General features: G+C 38.6%; 1 protein-coding gene across 2 annotated transcripts in view; it reads left to right on the forward strand.

The window, feature by feature from the left end:
* The window catches only part of LOC134535524 (uncharacterized), a 295751-nt gene that overhangs the window by 53493 nt on the left and 220493 nt on the right, over positions 1–21765 (forward strand). The window contains exon 2 of one of the 2 annotated variants that reach the window (XM_063374666.1): positions 887–1026. The exons of the other annotated variant lie outside the window; for it this stretch is intronic. Within the exon in view, the coding sequence (XP_063230736.1) occupies positions 887–1026 (140 nt within the window). The remainder of the gene's footprint in view (positions 1–886; positions 1027–21765) is intronic. 2 annotated transcript variants of the gene reach the window in all.

Genomic DNA, 21765 nt, shown 5'->3' on the forward strand with positions numbered 1-21765 from the left:
TTTTGTAACTGGAAGGAATATATTTTTCAGGCAATCTATCGAGCCGCGGTTAATCCCGTGTCTGGGCTGATCACAACACCATCAGCACCATCAACATCTTCATCACCACCACGTGTCGAACAGGGCGCAGGGCGGCTGTGTGACTGGTTGCTTGTTGTCTGCAGGTGCGCCCCGCCCGGCGGCGACATGACCCTCCCGGTGTCCTCGTATGAGGAGCTGCTGGCGCGCCCCCGTGTCTGGTCTGATCACCACGGCGTGTCGTGACTGGTTGCTTGTTGTCTGCAGGTGCGCCCCGCCCGGCGGCGACATGACCCACCCGGTGTCCTCGTATGAGGAGCTGCTGGCGCGCCCCCGTGTCTGGTCTGATCACCATGGCGTGTCGTGACTGGTTGCTGTCTGTAGGTGCGCCCCGCCCGGCGGCGACATGACCCACCCGGTGTCCTCGTATGAGAAGCTGCTGGCGCGCCCCCGTGTCTGGTCTGATCACCACGGCGTGTCGTGACTGGTTGCTTGTTGTCTGCAGGAGCGCCCCGCCCGGCGGCGACATGACCCACCCGGTGTCCTCGTATGAGGAGCTGCTGGCGCGCCCCCGTGTCTGGTCTGATCACCACGGCGTGTCGTGACTGGTTGCTTGTTGTCTGCAGGAGCGCCCCGCCCGGCGGCGACATGACCCACCCGGTGTCCTCGTATGAGGAGCTGCTGGCGCGCCCCCGTGTCTGGTCTGATCACCACGGCGTGTCGTGACTGGTTGCTTGTTGTCTGCAGGTGCGCCCCGCCCGGCGGCGACATGACCCTCCCGGTGTCCTCGTATTAGGAGCTGCTGGCGCGCCCCCGTGTCTGGTCTGATCACCACGGCGTGTCGTGACTGGTTGCTTGTTGTCTGCAGGTGCGCCCCGCCCGGCGGCGACATGACCCTCCCGGTGTCCTCGTATGAGGAGCTGCTGGCGCGCGTCCGCAGCATCACACACGAGACCATCCAGCTGCAGCGCGAGCTGGCCTCGCCGCTGCTCGACCACAACGACAATGGTGGGTGCCCCTCCTCCCGGCGCACGTTATCTTGCTTTTAGTCTATGTGGCGATGTTAACCACTTTACTGTTGTGCAAATTACTTTCAGTTTTAGGATAATACAATAATTTACATTCCTCACTTAGTTAACGCGAATAAAAAACTATTTACTTATAAATACAGACCAAATTATAAATACCAGCATTTATAAATTTAAAATGCTAAAAAGTGATTTGCTGTTGCATATAATATATTAAAACTAATTTTTATAAAATAAATGACAATATTACAGTCAGAAATAATTTTTTAAGATTTACCTAATTCTATCATTTAAATTATACTTACACATTTGTTGTGTCAGTATGTTTTATAAAACTTACCATAGATATAAACCATTCAAAAAACTAATTAATTTTCTATTACTAATTTAACTCACATTCTACCACACAGCTAATCCTGAGCAAGTAAAATCCTGAATAACGCTTTCTCAAACACACTCCAACCTTTAATTTCATATGTACGACAATATAACCACCCGATAAAAAAAGTTATTCATTTAGCCTACCTTCAACTTATAAAACTTAAATAAATTAAAAAAAAAATAAAAAATAAAAAGAAATATATAGGAGCACTTGAGGACAGTGCGACCGCATTCAGCGCTCCAAGCGGGAGGGCGCGCAACTAGGGCTGTCAGATCCACAAATCGATTCACAGTTAAAAATAAAATTTTATTGACAAGTATAAGAAATAAATTTTCATTCAGTTATTCAGTGGCACAATTGGAATATAAATTTGTGAAACCTTAAAAAGTTTTTTTTAACGAGAAAAAAATTATGTAGGTAAATAGCTACGTCACTTTCACCCACAGCGCTCGCTGCGGAAGCTCGAAGCAATAAAATTAATTGGTTATCATTATCGTGCACTAACATCTTATCCTACTCGACATATACTCTGTCAGAAATTATGTTAAACTATTTTACAATACATTTTAAGAAGCTAAGTCAAACTGCAAAATGTACCAAAGAGCAAACTCGAGCTGTTTCATTAACAATAATTATTTACAAATTAAATTGATGCAGCTTTATACTTGGCAAATACAAGTTAACAATCACCTGAACTATTTCTGAAATTATTTCAATAATTAAATAGTTAACCCTTTTATCGGCGCACTATAACATTCATAGGCTTATCATGTTTACTTGTATTCTTGTAAAAAATTATTTTAAGGACACAATATATAGTACTAATTCACAACTTGTCTGGATACTCGACAATGTCACACAGTTAAAGCCCGCGGGGATTATCGCCACTCGTAATCAGCAGCTATAAACAAATGCCGGCGCTTGCCTTCTGATCGCCGGCTCGCAGGGCGAGTTATCGAGGCTCGTTCGGGGCGGGCGAGTCGCCAGCGATGTTACTCGTTGCCCCGGGGTCCGCACAGCTGGTGTAGGCACAGTAGCCGCTTCTTCGACAAACTCCCTGAACACTCGTTCCGGGTTGTCCCTCGATGTCTTCCTTCTGGTATAGTTATCTGCAGGTATGTCACTAGCGAGCGAGCAGGTTGCATCGGGGCCCTTCAAATTTCATCGAACACTTGGGTTACCTAACATTAACGGCGGCCACATGGTTACCCCGGCAACAACAGAGTACATTGCAGTCGTTTCTCTCGCTCGTGCCATAATAAGTATCCTCGTATGCAATTGTATAGACAAAGTATTATTTTTGAAATTCACCAAAAACATGTCATTCCCATTTTTTGCCCCTTCATGCAGAAGCGGTTTAAAAACCGTTACGTTTAGTTACGTGAGCTACGTAACTGAACGTAGCCTCCTCGTGCCGGGCCTGAAAAGTCTAAGTCCGAAGTAAGAAATGACACAACTACCACACCGACCGCCGACCAGCTCAACGACCAAGCATGCCTATAGGCATCAAATGCCATCCACCCATTTTTGTGAAGTCCCAACGTGGTTGCCTTTTCTAAAATTCACAAGTCCATTTACGACTCGTTAAAAGTTAATATTATAATATGTTGAGCTACATCTAAATATTTCAACTATTTGAATAAAAAAGTGAGATTAATGCAGATTCATTAAAATTCAGTTGTCCATTTTACACGCCAGGATTCGGCTATTTGAAAACTTACTGCATATTGCTTACAAACTTGGCGTGCAAGATTTGCCGGGGCTAATCTGAAGCAGACACACTTTTAATAAAAAGAAACGAAGAAACAATTCAAGCCGAATTTAAAAGCAAGCTCGGTCTCCGTGTTGATTTTCCCAAAACTCTATTTGGAAGCACTAATGACAGAAATACAAACAGATATTTTTAAAATCCTGAGTTGGCAGCTGAAATAACATGACTGGATGTTACTTTCATCAAAAATATCGAAGTGATTCTTGAATTCATTTCAAGCAGGCACCAAATAGACGTATAGTAGGCATAATATGACCCCTACCATGCATAACATCTTAATAATGGTTCAATAATAATAATAACAATAACAATAGAGAATGCTCTCATGCCAATAGGACAATTTTCTGAAGAAGCTCGCAGAAGCCAGAAATAAACATTTCGGTTCATACATGTAAAATTTCGCACGGAAATGACTGTAATACAGATGTTTTAAATAGTATTTTGCTAGCATCACGTCTCCTTCTTGCATCAAAGCGAATAGTTATGAAGAAAAAAATAAAATTTATGAAGGAAACATTGGAAATGTTAAAATGTGAAGAAAGTTAATTTTTTAATTTAATATTTATATTTTTAGTTTGAAAACATAATTGTAATAATTATTAATTTTTGAGTTCGTATATTTGACGGCTGTAATTATTAAATAAATTATACTTATAAGTACTATGATTTTCTTTCGCCCTTTGCTTTCGTTTTTGCCCTTTGCTACGTTGCTGGAAATCAGAAGTGAAGATACGTTTGCATACAAGTTTTTAATGAGTTACAGATTATTTTCTAAACTATGAAGAACGATAAATGATTTTGTCCCGCTAGATTAGTCGAACACCCTTATGTGTGACGGGCAGCATGACGTAGGGTAGAGAGGGGCAATTCCGATCACTTCAAATTGTGTTGTGAAAATAAATTGTTGAAAATAAGATTATGTTAATGAAAATACATGAGCATGAACTTCAATATGTATACTTAATACACCTTGAATGGAAAAGGTAATTAATGGCACATATAAATTTACAAAAAAATTATTCTTTAAAAGGTGATATCACAGGATTCACAAAACAAGTGGGGTAATTGCGATCACACACGGGGTAAATCCGATCATAGTGGGGCAATCATGATCACACACATTTACCGCATCTGAATTGTTTCTTTCCTTTGGCACCCACACAGATTTCATGATACCAGCTTCTACATTTCTGGCACTTGATCCAATCCCCTCTGTTGGCAGACTGGCTCCATCTTCTGTTGCAAAATCCACATGATGCGTCACTCGAATCTTTCATGATGAGGATTTCTTCTCCACTAGAGTCCATTTCATTTTCTGCAAACAGTCTTCGTCTCTTCACTATGCAATCTATCTGTTTCTTTTTTAATGTAGCAATTTTAACTTTTTCTGCTGTTGCCTTGATGTTTCCATCCGATGTCAGATGTCGAGATTTCTGCTTTCTGGTTTGTTTCGGTGCATTCCTATTTGTAGATGATTTGTTTGGGGTTGGAATGATGTCATTAAATCCAATGAGTTTCTGTTCACTGGGAGACTTGGACGTAGAAGCTGATATGGACATGGTGGATGAAGCTTGGGAACTGGAGCAAACTGTGTGTTTGGACAGGGAATGTTGGCTGTGTGACTTATTTTGAACATGATCAAGAGAAACATCAGATGAAGGACCTGAAGTTTGCATGGTGGATGATTTTGTTGATGTAGAAGGCGATTCAGCTCGGAAAGCTACAGATGGTAGAAATTTATCCATCGAGATAGCCTTAGGGTTAAATGGGTAGAGACCAGTACACTGAAACCCTTTAGTAGCATTCCCATGGGATGCAGCTTTGTTCCACGCAGCTGTGAAAATCTTTCCAAAGTCAGACTTGGTGATCGATTGTGTTGGGTTGTTGTGAAAGAATGTGGTTGCTTCTTGATGGTAGAAAGTTTTTAATTGTTTGAATAGTGTGCGATCTAGAGGCTGAATGACATGAGTGGTATGAGGTGGTAACAGAGAAGTTCAATTTCATTTTCTCTGCAGTAGTTCAGGCATTTAAGCGAACAATGTGATGCGTGTCCATCCAAAATAAGAAGGCATTTCCCTGGGAGTCTGTGCTTTTGAAAATGTTGCAACCATCTGAGAAATAGGTCCTCATTTATATATCCAGATTCAGACATATCTGATACAGATACAGATGGCAAATTAGCACAGTATGACTCTCGATACCGCACACCCTTGAAAATCACGAATGGTGGTATGTACACCCCACTAGCACTGAAACAAGGTACTACTGACACATTTTCCCCACATTCTACACTTGTCAATTTAATTACGTATCTTTGGCCTTTTTCACAAATGATTTTTGATGACTTATTGTTTAAAGGAAATTCAGACTCATCAACATTATAAATTCTCTCTGGCTTCTCCCTGAGTTCTAATTCATTCGTCAAATCACCAAAGAGGTCATAAAAGTCGTTAAATTCTTTTTCATCCATGGCAGCTGCCCTCATTTTTGACAAACCTTCCGGTTTCCTCAAAGAGAGTTGAGGATGTCTGGCCATGAACTTGCCAAGCCAATCTTTACCAGCCAATTTTTCGGTATTGCTCCATAGAATTTTTAGACCCTTCTTTTCAGCATACATGTATGCTGCATTTCTTACCTGAATTGTGGTCAAACCAAAGCCTCTTTTCGACAGGTTGAGCAGTCTGTCACACAGTTCATCTTCCTCCTCAGCATTTAGTACAGGTGGGTGACCAACTTTATGTTTGCACTCTTTCCCTTTGTCTCCTAATAACTGCTGTAGTTTTACTTTTTGGATCCTGTTCTGAAGTGTGGTGAATGGCACCTGATGTAAGTTAGCAGCTGCTCTGATGGTTGTTTCTCCATGGAGGACACTGCTGATAGCATTTGACATAGACTCCTCGGACCACTGAAGAGTGGTGTTCTTTCTTTTGTAGTTTCTGACCATCTGAAATTCACAACCATAGTACATATTAGTGTTGATTTACATTTGAGATGTTTTAAATGCATGCAACACTTCAGTAAAATGCATCAAAATGTTTATCTCGGTTATAACTTGGGTAGTGTGGAATTCTGTTATCGTCTCGTATTCCAGAAAGGATTTGGAGATTAAATAAATTATTAATAACAATATTAGATTTCAGTATCAAGATGTTTAAGAAAATCCGTAATTAACTAAACTTTGTTGCGAGAAATCTTATGCTGCTATGGTCCCCGAAGACCCATTTCGAAAGTTGTTAGATTTAAGCACACAGCGGCTGGTACTAAGAACCAGTAAAATTTGTGGATGGCAAACACTCTGACAGTATTTAACCAATGGTCATATTTAAAGGTACAAACTTGACACTTTTTCGTTTTATATATGTCAAGTTGGTAATGCCTTTATTTTATGGCATCGAGATGAAAAAATGTGTGCGAGTTATTTAAAGTGTGGCCAACACGGAGTGCGACCAGCCAACTCTTTCTTGAGTAATATAGGGTGTGACCCGCCAAGCATCGGCAGTGAAACCAATCACCGCAACGGAATGTGCGGTAGTCGAAAAGATAAACATCAGTATCTACAAACTGGCGACAGCTAGGTCTCTAACTGTCCCCTCAGCTACCCTTGAAACATTAAGATAATACTTTTTTCTGTCAGCTACGTGCACCGTGACAATAGAGCAGTGTCGAGTAATCGCTTTTAAGATTAGTTGATAAATACGATCCTTTCTGTGCTATATTCTCCAGAGCAATAAATTATTTCCTGTGATCGAAATAGCCCCAATAGCGTGATCGGAATTGCCCCATTTTGTCGACTTTTACCTTTGCCGTCCAAACTGTAAGAGGAAACTGGTTTTTATCAGAACTGATGCAAGGATATTGTTTTCCAGTAAATATGCTACATGAAGAAACCAAAGTACTAAAAGATATCTTGTTTCTGTAATTGTAGCTTCTTATTTTGGAATGTGAGATTTTATAAAGAGTGATAAAAATGCATGGCGTGACTTACCTTGGTGTTGAATCGCTTCCTTACACACAGCAAAGTTTAGAATAACAACGGAAATTTTTTACCACATGAACACCAACACTCCCAGATTGCGACTGATGGGATGATATTGTTTCCTTTCGGCTCATGGCTTGCTGTGTTGCCAATTCTCTTATTATGATCGGATTTACCCCGTGATTAGAATAGCCCCGCTCTACCCTACTTGGCAGTCTGAGCATCGGGGCGGCGGCACTATGTTCTCCTGAAGAGGATGTCTCCGGGCGTCTCGTCGGAGACGGGGTGCGCCAGGAGTTCCAAGTAGAGGCCCCTCACACACCCAAGTTCAGGGAACCTCAAACAATCTACAATGTTTGGGTAGTCGACCAGCAAAGATGGCCGACTTCCTATGGCGTCACTATGGCGTCACTTCCTGGCAATGGAGGGTTTTTTTTTACGCTGCGACGCTTCTTTTGCTGCATTACGGCGGTTGGCCTACACCTCCCAGGCTTTTAAAGTAATAAAGCATAATATGGCCGTGACAGCAATCAGTCACTTTAAATAAGTTAGGGGGAGATTCACTTCATCCCATAACAAAACATAACTTTGTGTATAGTTTTTAGGACATTGGTTCCTGTCTTAACAGTTTTGTCACGACATCGAATAATCCGTAATGGACTTTTGACAATGGCGATGTTAGGAATTAGTGCAGAAATTGGTGTATTGATACTTATATCCTGTGTAAATTGTCAGTGAACATTTATAAAAGTTTGGGAGAAGTAATGGACAAGTCAGGAATTTTTTTCTGGTTTAACTGTACACTCTTTTTTAAAATACCTCAATGTATAGTGACTTTTACATCTTCAATGTTAGCGTCATATCGATTAAACTTATTTGGCTTAACTTCTTGCTTTAAATTATTAGTTTTCAATTTGTGGCTTTAAATTATTCGCATTTTCTTATTTGCGCATTAGTATAACATTTGGTGGGACGGCGATATTTAAATATTTCCAGCAGTAACAGTTTCGCTCAGTCCTACGCCTGCCCGCGAGTCATTAGGGTCGTGACTGGATGATTGGGCGCGCGACTGCTCAAGGATACTGAACGTGAATGTCATGTCTCCCGAGAACATTCCTTTAGCCGTGAACCAGTTTGTAACCCGCCCGCTTCTCCGATCGCCGCGAGCAGGCCGTCGTCCATTGTTGGAAATTACAGGAGATTTACCGACTTTCCCAATAGGAGTACCTCGTAGTTCCAGGTAGCAACTGCGCCGGATTTCGACTACCGAATTCGGTTTTCCTTAGTACACAGGGTTGAACAAGTTTTTGGAGGTTTACTCAATACGTACTAAGAGTTGGAGATGAGAGTGAGACAATTTTAGAGGGAAATATTTAATTCGGAGTATTTTAGGGGGGGGGGGGGGGGGGGGAACAAAAAAAAAGTAATTTCTTGGTAAATTTTATTATGTTCCAGTACCAACTTAAATTTAACATAATTTTATTTAGGTTACTATACTACGATAATTAGTACAATATGTATGTGCTGTAGTCGGTACGCGTGTACAGTGATTAGTATTTATCCTCGATTACGGAATTGTATACCCATTGTAAATTTTACGTTACCATTATACTTATCACAGTAAAAGCAAAATATTTTGAAGTTGAAGGTAGTTATTTAACTTTTAAGGATCAGACCCGTGTGTATAATACGTTTTGTCTTTATCCTACTAATATTATAAACGCGAAAGTTTGTAAGTATGGATGGATGGATGGATGTTTATTACTCTTTCACGTAAAAACTACTGAATGGATTTGAATGAAATTTGGCCTACAGCTAGCTTATAACCTGGATTAACACATAGACCTTATATTAATATGAAATTCCATCCCCAAGGGAGTGAAAAAGTGATAATTTCATTTTATAACAGAAAAAATCATAGGTCATAGACATACAAATAGTGAGTGAGTGTCATTTCTCTATGACTGACACACAATCATACACATAGTAAGGTCTGGCAAATTAATATTTTTCTCCTTGGTGAGACCAGTCCGCTTAGTGGAGCTTGCAACGGCTAGCAAAATAAAGGCGCTAATAACAGTTTTGTTCTTAACTTCGTCTATAGATAGAGTTGCCTTGAATTTTAAACGCACCATCGTTTGATGCGTTTGTCATGTCTTTAATTTTCGTTTGTTGTGCCGTATGCGTTCCTATACCATTCATCTGATTGCGATGAAATTTTGGTGATTTGTTATGCGCATGCCCATGAAGGTTACTGAGACGGTATAACTATTTTTCAATAGTTGGAGCACGAATCGTGTCAAAAAATGTGTTTATTTCATTTCATATAGTGGCACTTCGTCTGTTTTTGTGTTATAAGCGCGCACGCATGACACAATTTATTTAAATATGAGAAACAGAGATAGAGTGATATATATATATATATATATATATATATATATTTATTTATTTATATATGGAGTGAGATAGAGACGGAGAGATAAGTTGAGATAGAGCGATGTATAGAGAATGAAATGGGTTAAATAAATAGATATACCTATAGATGTATAGAGCTATATAGAGACTTATATATAGAAGATATAGAAATATTGGGAAGTATATATGTAGATATAAAGAGATAAATAGAGATAGAGAGATACATATATGTATATAGATGTAGATAGAGATAAATATATGTAGAGATGGATAGATGATTTGTATATGTGGAACTACTTCAAACATATTACAAAACAAAACTGAATGAGGCATTGCAATGCAGGCCGAGCATTAGCTAGATAATGGAATCTTTTCAATATTAGTAATCTCTTATTTTTCAGCTTTTTTTCTATATTGCTTTATAAAGTCTAAATTACACACAGACCAGGTAAATAACTATAAACTGGCAGAACAACGTCTGTCGGGATCTGAAAGTGATATAAATTAATTTTCACACTTGACATTCAAATTAAGAAGACAATTACTAACTACACCCTGTGTTCAGCCCGGGCAACGCCGGGTATTGCAGCTAGTTTACCATATAATTGCTTATCTGTCTTTTTATTTCGTCATGTTTGTATAAAAGGTTGATTATATATTTTTGTTTTTCTGCGAAATTTTAACTCTAAGTAAAATTTTCCTGTTTCGCAGAAAATTTGCCTGTTAGTTACAAGAAAATTTTCCCTGCAATACTTTTCCGGAAAACTAACATTTCTACTTGGAGATAGTCCCTGTTAGTTTACATGCAAAGAAAGTAAATTCACTGTCCGTAGCTTTATGATAATATCCGTAAGTTTACAAAGGTCCCTGTATAAATTGTAACCATTGTTCTTATGAAATTTGAGGTGAAACTTTGTAACACTATAGGAGTCGTTTATATATTTTTTAAATAAAATATGTTTAAGCTTAATTTTTGTCTGAGATGTTTCCATGACACTGCAGACCACATCCCTCCACTATATTCAATTGTCCTACTAACTGTGAGTAACGAATACGCAGTCAAGTAAAACCCTAATAAACCGCCCTTATGACTGAAGCGATTGAATTCTGTTTGTGACATCACTGGCTCAACTTTCCGATGTCGATAGGCTCTCTAGCCTCGCTGGTGTTTTGTTCACCCCTGTTCACTCGCCCGTCTCAGAGACTGATTTATAATCAACGCTCCCTTTGGACCCTTTCTTCTGCATCTTCTGTTGATTTAATCTGCCCGTACTTTCTAGAACACAGTTTAACCATTAAGCGGTGTCTGCCTCGTCCTTCCCTTCTCCTTCTTCTTGTTTGATCGCCTAATTCTTAACTTACTTTTTATCAAGTGATATATCTTTATTCTGACATTTGTGTTTTCCGTATTAACGATTCCCCGCTAATTGTTTTTGGTATCCGATACTAACAGATATATTTACGTTTTGATTTTTTTTTTATCGATCAAGAGCATTTTCTTGAGACCTAGCGAGGTGTTGCAATAGAAAACCATTGGACTGGCATTAATGAGAAACCCCTGCCCCTGCATTGTGATTCCGGTTGTCTCTTACTTCACGATATTTTAAATCGGAGCTAAGCGAAACTTGATGATTTTGGTTTTATTGCAGGTCATGTGGTGAACGTTTGTTTTCTAACGAACCATACGAGATGTGATCAAAAAAAATACGGTGAATAGTTTTGTTACGAACAAAGTAATTAGCTGACATCGAATTTGAACTGATCTCCTTCAAAATACTTCCCTATTATCCTAACGTTGATTCCATGATTGGGAGCATTTCTGGAAGGCTTTAGGAAAGGTCGTTCAGCTGCTTAATCGTGACCCTCTCAATGGCGGAGTGGTGTTATAACGTTTCCCCTATTTGTACTTTTTTTATTTTTGGGAAGGTTATAAAATTATATGAGCTTTTTTGGCACTTTTATTTGCAACTTGACACAACTTAAATGTTAACGCGTTGTTGGAAATCAATGATGCGCGGCGGATGCTGACTGACAAGTCACAACTGTTAAATCTTGACACAATTAAAACGGATCAAGATATCAGGCTTATTACTTCAAATAGATGTAGCGTCAGGAGTTGCTGCTTAATAAATTAATTAACCTTATTTTTTTATCACACATCGTAACATCGTAAGTCACTCAAAAAATTTCAAAAGCTTTAAGGTAAACGTAATTCCAGTAGTTACAATGTTATCTAACAGTCGTTAAAAAATGTCTCACTTTCGGAATAAATTAAACTTAAGTTCCTTTTTACTGACCTTACACTTATGAAGGTTGTTCGAAAACTCAGTATCATTGAAGGAGCAATTTCGTTACTCCTGTAAAGTTGTGTAATTTTGATTTACAGCACAGTTACACGGCACAGCTAAATAAGTGTAATGGGAACAAAAAACTTGTCGGGTCACACGGGAATCGATTGTTTTTTTCTTGAATAGATGATCCTTTTTTTTTTACCACGTTCTTACTAACTCTGTTTTTTGTCTGTGTCTCTGTCTGTTCGATACAAATTTGGCAATCGAATTTAAACTAACTTTCCGATCAGCCAGAGACTTGAAATTTTGAACATAGCCCAAAACAGAGTAATAATGCAATGTTAACTCGCTTTATTTTCTGTGTGTTGTGTTTGACTGACTGTTCGGTACAATTTTTTTTTTGTTTTTGTTTAACAATGCCCCTGGATTCGTGGCATTAGGTTACAAGCAGAAAAGAACGGTGTTGCGGGGTGCATAACGCATCACTACGCAGGCGGTGTCTACATCACCGACTACTCAAGGCTTTAGTTTTCAATAGGCTGGAGGTCGTAATAACTTCATAAACATGATGTAACATTTAACCTAAATCTTTTGTAAAATCTTTAACTATGTCATCTGATGCCTTTTACAAATTCATCAACACATTGAACTTAAATTATACTGCCTGAAAAAAATACAAATATATATGTATCATTTCTCTGCGTTAAGATTTTTTCAAAATATATAAAAAAAAATCTTTTAATTTTTAAATTAATAATTTTAATTACTTTTTGATATTACCTTTAAAGAACAATTAAAAATAAACAAACATCGGTGAAATTCATGCAGCTCTTTTTAAATAATTTATAATTTACTTTATCAGTAAATCAGTCTATAATTTTCCATGCCATAAAATACATATTTTTTTTATACAAACTCAACTAGCGAGATAGGGTTTGATGTGCTCTCTTCAGCCAGAAAGAAATTCACAAACACTATATAACTTCTTGGTGGAAAATCATTCATTTATGGACTAACAAGCAGAAAATAATTAATAAATTTTAATAGATATATAACGTTAATAAAACTGACTAAGAAGTATAATATAATATATCCTAGCCCCATAAAAATTTATAACCCCTTACAGATTTCTATCCCCATTACAGATTGTTCTGAAAATTTGTGATTGCGAATGTTCATTAGCTATGAAAATACTTGTAAAATTTAAAACGAATTTAAAAAAAACGAGGGGCGCATGCAATGTAATATGAATGGTTCACCTAGTTTAGTAACAATTTTATTGCACTGCAAATGATATGAACTATTGTGTGAGTTTTCTCAACGTCTCTACTCTTCTTACTATCGCATGCGTTATCAGACTTTTTTTCGCGTTAAATCTGACAAGTATTTTCATACCTATTAAAAATTCACAATCACAAATCTTCAGTACTAGGCCTATCTGAAATGGGGTTATAAATCTAATTGGTGTTAAAGAGAGAAATTATTTTATGATTTTTAGTCCATTCTAAAAACGTTGCATATTAAAAAGTTATTTCACAATTATTTTGTTTATATTTTGGTATTCATTGTGATGGGTCTTAAGTTGCATTGATAAAGCTATTATACGCCACAATTTTTCCGCATTGCTGTTCACGTACAAATAAAGAAATGGAACAAAGACTGAATCAGTTAAATATATTTTATTTTCGTGTTGATTTTTCTGTAGCTGCACGACTCTCTTCGGCCATATATTTAGCTACGTTTTGGCGCACTCTAGGAACCAACAGCAGAAACAAACTTTCCCTTTCGTCGGCAAGCTAGATGGTAAATGGTGAAGGGCAAATTTGAGGGGGGGGGGGGTGGGGGGTGGGGGTTGGACGAGGTATGTATACCTACCTTCAAGTCACTTTCACTTTCAGTAGCTTGCGACCAGCAGACCAGGTGTGTCGTGCGACAGTAATGGCGCTTTATGGTTATGGCTGTAACGATAAGCGCGATCAGGAGTGCCTGAATGAGTTAACTGCGGGAGTCTGGGTCATCCAAGATGGCCGCCGGGACACATGCAGCCGGTGTCATCATACATACCTAATACTTAGAGACCTGCAAAATTCGCGTATTCCTTCGGTGATAGGCTAGAATTCAAACACATATACCTCTTAGATAATTATGCTATTGGCTTACTGTTCATCTGGACGAATCTCAACCAGTTATAAACCCTCAACCAAAGAAGGATCGAATCACAGACAAACCAGCTGAGACGACTTAAAAGACGGCAGCCAATGAACTTGCGTTATTTGCCCGAGTGTACAGGGGTATGTGCAGTCTATCCTGAAGGCCATCGAAACCGCGAATTTTGCAGGTCTCTACGGTAATACACCTGTTATCAGTCGATACGATACCAGCCAAACAGGACTCATGGGTATAAAGTATAGAGTGCAAAAATGTCAAAATCAATACGAACAATTATCATTATATACTTTTTCCGTGACCTTAGTTATGTGTGTCCGCCTGCAATGGCCTCGCTTTTCAATTTAAAAAAACGGGGGGTGGTCTGTAAAGTCGGTTTATGGACGATAATTTTACGTTGAAACGTCATAAAACATTCATGAATATTGCATACTTTTTAATTTTCAAATATTATTTACAGTTTTTGCAAATTTAATTTAAATAATATGTTTAAATATAATCACGAACAATTAGTTAAAAAGCCCGCTTTAACCTGTTTTATAGAAGATTATCTCGCACGGTGTTTGGCAGGTTCTTGCACGCTCGGCTCGGGCGGAACATGACAATTTTTCGTGCGTGGAGCCGGCGTTCATCGATTTATAAGACGTTATCACGTCAGAAAATATATATATATAATCTACTGTTACAACTTTCAGACATTTACATTTGTTAATTATGATAGTAATATCTTTATATATATATTTCTTGTGTGCGTGTGTATGTCACTGAACTCCTCCTAGACGGCTGGACCGATTTTGATGAAATTTTGTGTGTGAGTTCACGGGGATTCGAGGATGGTTTAGATTCACAATTGGATATTTTATCTCGATTCTGAGTTAAGAAAAACTAAAAAAAAACACGCTTTAAAAGCAAAAATTGCAACGCATTATTAGAAGCCATTATGGTTTGCTATTGTAAGGAACTAAGTAGAGAGTAAGAAAAAAATAAAGATCCTGACAGTTTATAGCGTCGCCATATTTGTTTCAATTTTCAATACCCTTTTTGTATATTACAATTTAAATTGCAGAAAAAAAATCATGTTTCATAGCCACAAAAATAGTGAGGATGGCTTAGATTCACAATTGGATATTTTATCTCGATTCTGAGTTAATAAAAACTAAAAAAACACGCTTTAAAAGCAAAAATTGCAACGCATTATTTGAAGCCATTAAGTTTTGCTATTGTAAGGAACTAAGTAGAGAGTAAGAAAAAAATAAAGATCCTGACAGTTTATAGTGTCGCCATATTTGTTTCAATTTTCAATACCCTTTTTGTATATTACAATTTAAATTGCAGAAAAAAATCATGTTTCATAGCCACACAAATAGTGAGTGTGTGTCATTTCTCTATGTCCACGAGGTCTCGCCGCGTCAATTTTCTCCTTGGAGCGAACCCGTCCGCTTAATTAAATAAACAGCTTTTATCGTTGAATGATTTCATGATTTATTTAATGAAAATATGCTCTCATAAAAAAATTAGTTAGATAGACATTCAATAGGTGTCTTTCTCTCACTCTCTCTCTCTCTCTCTCTCTGAAATGTATGTAGCTTGCTTGCGGGTCAGTAATGCAGACAATCTTTACATTCTAGCTCAAGACGGAAAAAACAGTAAATGTGGTTTACAAAGACATTTTATGAAGTGTCTTCCCGTCATTACATTTGAAAGTAGAAATATATTTACTCAAAATTCAGGTAGTAACATATTTTTATTGCAAAGACTGAAATAGAGGTGAGAAAAATTATCATTTGTGAACATAAGAAAACTACTAGATACAACTGTATCAACTGTTATGTTATAATGTTTAAATTTCTAAATGGTGCAAGATAATACAAAATTCCATGCGGAAAAAGTTGTGGGCAGCAGATACGTATAGTTATAGGTGTGGGGCTATGCATGCTGATTTTTCATATACTGCATGGATGCGAACATGTAAGAATAATCTATCTATCTTACTATAATAAAACAGTACTTTTTCTGTCTGTCTGTTTGTACGCGATTTTGATGAAATTTTGTGTGTGAGTTCACGGGGATTCGAGGATGGTTTAGATTCACAATTGGATATTTTATCTCGATTCTGAGTTAAGAAAAACTTAAAATACACGCTTTAAAAGCAAAAAAACTAAGCATTAATGATAATTAGCCTCCATGGCAACGGGATTTTGCATTGTTGTTGCCTTCTGCGTAACCATGGGAAAGGTTTTTGGTAACGGCAGTGGCGTGCCCAAGAGGAGGGGTATGTATAATGAGAAGATACAAAATGTCCAGCGTAGAAATACTTACCGCCATATCCATATCTCACAAAAAGTACATTTGGGCAGGACAATGTCTGTCGGGTCCGCTAGAAAGATATATAGAGAGATAGAGATATAAATAGAAAGATAGAGTTATAGAGATATACATAGAGAGATAGAGAATTAGAGAGATAAAGAGAGATGCTTAGTATACGTTTAAAAAATTACAAAAAAAAATGGATTGAGGCATTGCAACGCATGCCGGGTATTATCTAGTCTCTTATAAAGTGATGGGCATCTAATAACTTTTTCATTACTACTGTATTGTTATTGTACAGATTTCTTGCCGCTGGAGAGGGTTTACAGTCGTTGACATTTTACTATTGTGTATCTCCTTCAGCCATTTGTACGTTCGTAACTAAATTTTTGAGGTCTGCTTGAAATTCCGACGCACGGGAAAGATTCCAACAGGAAGGAGGAAACGACTTTATGATCGCCATCTTGTGTGAAGGCGCGTTGTTCCCACATGGGTGTGAGCGTCACGCGGGAAGTTCTACATGCCGATTGCGGTCATTTTTTTTTTTATTTCTTCTTGCATCTTCCCATCCACTGCTCCTCAGTTTTCCTGTCCTGGGTTCAGCGCCCGTGACAGCAAGTCGCGGTGCTGCCCCCAACACGCCCCGTGCAAGAGGAACACGAATAGGCGCACTTTTTCCTCGTGCCGTTTCTTCAACATCGTCGGACAACGTTAAACGTCCAACGTAACACGGCGTCGAATGTAAATGTGGGGGTTTATAATATAAGGCTGTTATCTGCATTTTTGGAAAGGTGTATATTTTTCATATGTATTTTAGGGTGATTTTCGTTTCATGGATAAAAAAAATATTAGTGTTTCATTTCTTTGTTTGTGGACAGCTAAAGCTTACCTCGAAAAAGCATTTCTTAAATATAAAACTAACATTAGTTTATCATAAATAATACGAAGGTCAATAATATAGTTTTTTATATGTTTTCGCTGTGTAATATATTGTATTATAGCTACTAATGGAAACAAGCATTAAAGTGGCACCAAGTGCGAGTATGTAAAGGGGAACAAAAATATCGACTTACGATCTCAAATAGCCTTTTTGTGGCATGCATTACTATGTTTGTTTTATATTTTTCCCAATTTTTATTTTGATGATAGGATATTGAAATATTTTTTTATGGTAAGTTTTGTCGTAAGACCGAAAATACTTGATAAAAATGTAAATTAGGAGGACGTGTTCCATAATAAATTGAAGAAGCTTTTGACTGGTGAGGAAGGGGCGTGAAAGTGTGTGTATTTTTTTTTGGAATCGAGATATTTGTTGAAACGGTAATATTTTTTAGGCAGGGCGTAAGGAGATAAAAAAGTTGCATGCCTGATTGCGCTCCGATGATGTTTCGGTAGAGCTTTTTACGATTGTTACATTAACGGTAAATCTTAGCGTCCAATTTATTCTCGCTAAACGTTCCATTGATTATAAATTGGCATGTGTTAAAAGACAGGCATTATCTGCTGTATGGTTGTTTAGTTTGTAAAGGAAACATATGTTTGCTGACCATATTCCTGTTTCGGAATATTTTGTGGTGTTCATATCCTTGTTGACAACAGCAATTGTTTGCTTAATTTTGTGTGTTTTTTTGTATCTTTTTTTGAGTATTTTTATTTTTATTTATTTATTTTATTTATTAGTTTTTCTTCAACAGAAAAAGTTCTTAGCAATGGCGTATGTCCAAAAACTTACATCAAGTCATATGTTTACAATATTTGAAATACTGTAATGGTCATATTTTGTCTGAAGAGGATGGGGAAGGAGAGGGTAATAGTTAGAGGGATGGTCAGAACCGTATTGGGCTGTATTAAGTATGGCGTTAGTCCAGGGTGTCGTAAGGTATTCTTTATTACTACTACAGGCTAGTTCGGTTCACGAGTCTCTTGATTTATTACTTTTTAGACATGGATCTGCATTTTACATGTTCGGTCACTGGGTGCTCCTACTCTCTCTAGCTTCGAACCGTGCGCGACCCGAGTTCAGTACGTCTTGGATGACGACCTCAGACATTGATCTCCGACCTCAGTAGCCATATTGGATTCCGTTATCTTGTCATCGAGCGCCCCAAACACCAGAACGTTGCAATTTTCATTACGGTCGCCATCTTGAATTTTAATAACATGTCCGCCATGTTGAACCTGATATCACAACCACGTTTTTCGATTCTGACGTCTGGTCCGCCATCTTGTTTTCGAAGTGACTTTTTTTTGCCTTCTACTGTACGATGCATTATGGCAGGCCCGTCCAACTGCGGCAAAACGCGTGTTGTACTGAGTTTTCTGTAGGAACCAAACGGTCTTAGGTTCAAAAATAAGTAACTCTATTCCTACACGTTGCAGCAGTCAGTGTTCTGGCGTCTAGCTACGATTCTACGATCGGTTGAAGGACTGGAGTATTTTCCGTTTACCTATAATGCAGATGTGCTGCCTTCTAGTGAAGCAACAGTCAATTTAGTAATAGTTTTTGACGATGTTGTGTGCGAGAAGCAAGGAATAATACAGGAGTACGTTTCCATGGGCAGACACACCAAAGTAGACTGCATTTACCTGTGTCAGACCTACTGTCTTACACCGAAACATTTGCTACATGCCAATGGAAATCTCATAGTACTTCTTCGCATGGACGAACTTAATTTACGACTCGCTTATGACGATCCCTGAACACTGACATGGCTTTCCAGAAATTCAAAGACATGTGTTCCTTGTGCTGGAAAAATGAACATGGATTACTAGTTATATTCATGGACTGACCCCTATATAAAGGCTGGTACAGACAAGGTTTCGATCAGTTTATTGTCAGACACGAGTCATCATTTCGAAATTCGGTTTTAGCAGTTGTGACTTACATACTGTTCTAGAGTCTCGCGATGCCGATATCCGGAAATACATTTCTCTACTGGCCCAAAAAGTAGGAAGTGTGAAAAATGAATTACTTGAGTACCTGCGACCCATCGACCAGCGCGTGGAGGCCTGGGATTCTCGAATTAGCGACATGATCAATGTATTCAACGCGCAAAGACGCGACGATTTGAGAGCTTTTTGAAGTAGCATGAATGCATCACTTACTCACTTGGCAGCGAAAACAGTTCCTGCTAACCACAGGGAAGAGCTTTCTGCTGACGAATAAAAAAAAGTAAGTCTTAAAATCTGTTTTCAGCCAATACAATGTCGAAATTGTTCAGTGATCTTCATCTTGCTATACAGTCTGTTCGTGATAAATATCTACTTACTAGAAGAGCCAGACTTTCACGTGAAATGGAAAATGAAGAGATATATAAACCAATCACGAGTCGTCTCGACGATCTTAAAAATGCGAAAGAACCATCCATCAGTGTGAAGACAGAAGTTAATGACGAGATGCCTCCTGCAAAAAAAAAAAAAATGTTAAAGTAAACAAAACGCGAATTTTGCAGTTTGCTGGTAATGTGCACAATAAAAAATATCACTGTTTCGTAATCTTCCACACTAGTGGCCGCAGTTCGTGGCAAAAGGAATATGCACGACGTATTGAAAGCAAATCTTTAGCGGGGCCTTCAAAAAGTAAACACAAGCGGGAGTTAACTATAAATATACAATTCTATTGCAAAACTACGATAATATCGTCGCTATATTGTATCATCGCTATCATGCCCAAAGGGCCAATATTAAACTTTTAACGAAATTATGTTCTGGGTTATGTGGCGTTCTACAGTGTATAATTTGTGTTCTATCAATCGGGAAAAAAAATCGAACGCAAAGCAAGTGATATTTAAATAATTTAATAAAAATAAATTACCTCACGAGGCTTTAAAATTTTAAAGATATTTTCAATGGTTTTTGAAAAGTAAAGGAAATAGTGAGAGTGGCCCGCGTCTAGCTCGAGTAGTGTGCATGAACCTGGGAGAGGCGGCGACCGTAGCACCGCAGCGAGTGGCATTCAGACCTTGTTACCCATCGAGCCGGCAAGAGGGAACGAAACCCAGTTTCGAAGCCATACGAGGACCGAAGAACGAAACAAGTGCGCGGGAGAGGTCAGTGCAGCCAACATTTCACACGTAGGCGTTCCAAGCTGGTTGCAATCAATTGCCCTTTTTAAGAGTCATGGCGTGAATCCAGAACAGCGGCGTGTTACGGCCATGGTGTACCATGCTCACGGCAAGCGATGGCCTCAGTAGACCCGCAGAATTCCCGGGCCGCTAATGGATAGATGACAGCGCCGAGGAAGGGGGTGGCGAGGCCTATCCGCCCTAATCCCCTCAGGTATGCGTGCGTGTCGTCTGAAGCTGTACTGTCATCATAGCCATTGCGGGCCTCGAGGTCCGAATGCAAGATCCGGGCATCGAACCGCGGGCCCGCGTAGAGTTCCAGGCCACGGATTGCCGCCCACCATCTCTAGTTGTGAAAATAAAGATATTAGTTTTTAATGGTGATGTAGATAACGGATGTTTGGTGACCCTGAGGTGTTGTGAGTTGGGTGGTTTGGCGGGGTTGCAGTCAGGACTCGAACCCGTGCTGTGCTGAGGGCGTTTTCAGGAGCACGGTGGGAGAATGTGTGTTAGTGTTATTTGGGTTCGTGGGTTCGAATCCCAGTGGAGAAAGTTTCAGCGGGCTGCATGCCCTGCGCTCTCTATTTCGGGTGTGTAGGTTGTTAGCTGGCTGTGGTTTCTATTCGTATTGGGTGAATGAACAGTTGGATGAGTTATAGGATGGTGTAGGTTGATGGTGACTGAACTTGTTCGCAACGATCGGTAGACCTGAGTGAGATGTTGTATGAGTACACTCCTCGGGGCGACAGTCCAGCCCCAGAGAGCTCTCTCCCTTCAGAGGCCTTGCCTCCCACTGTACTGTATTATATATATATATACTGGCCAAGTGTATTTAGATTTAAATAAACACACATACATTGGTTATCTCACTATGCATCAGTACCAGACGTATCAACTGAGTAAAATAAATAATGATTGATGATTTGTAAATAAATTATAACATCAGTGTGTTAAAACAAATAGTTGTGTAACTTTATATCTGATTTGCAAAATAGGCAAGGAAAACAAATTATGTATTTTTGCCCAGATTATTTCCAGTAAGATAACTTAACACAGCACTACTAGCATTTAATAAACAGTTACCCATAAGACCTTTTATTAAAGTATCCATTTACTTTGCAAAGTTAGGTACTTAACCAATTTTATCTAAATTGTACTAGGGTGTGGTTTGATAGTTGGCGGAGTTTAAGTCTAGCACGATTTTTTTACAAGAGTTTTTTAATGTAATTTGATAAACACACGTTTTGTATTTTCACTCAGTATCAAATAGTCACGTGTTTAACGTGACACACAAATTATTCGCACAAAAATTAATTTATTTTCAGGGTCGTTTTGTCCGGCTTGTTA

Source organism: Bacillus rossius, chromosome 8 (assembly GCF_032445375.1).
Source record: "Bacillus rossius redtenbacheri isolate Brsri chromosome 8, Brsri_v3, whole genome shotgun sequence".
NCBI lineage: Eukaryota > Metazoa > Arthropoda > Insecta > Phasmatodea > Bacillidae > Bacillus > Bacillus rossius.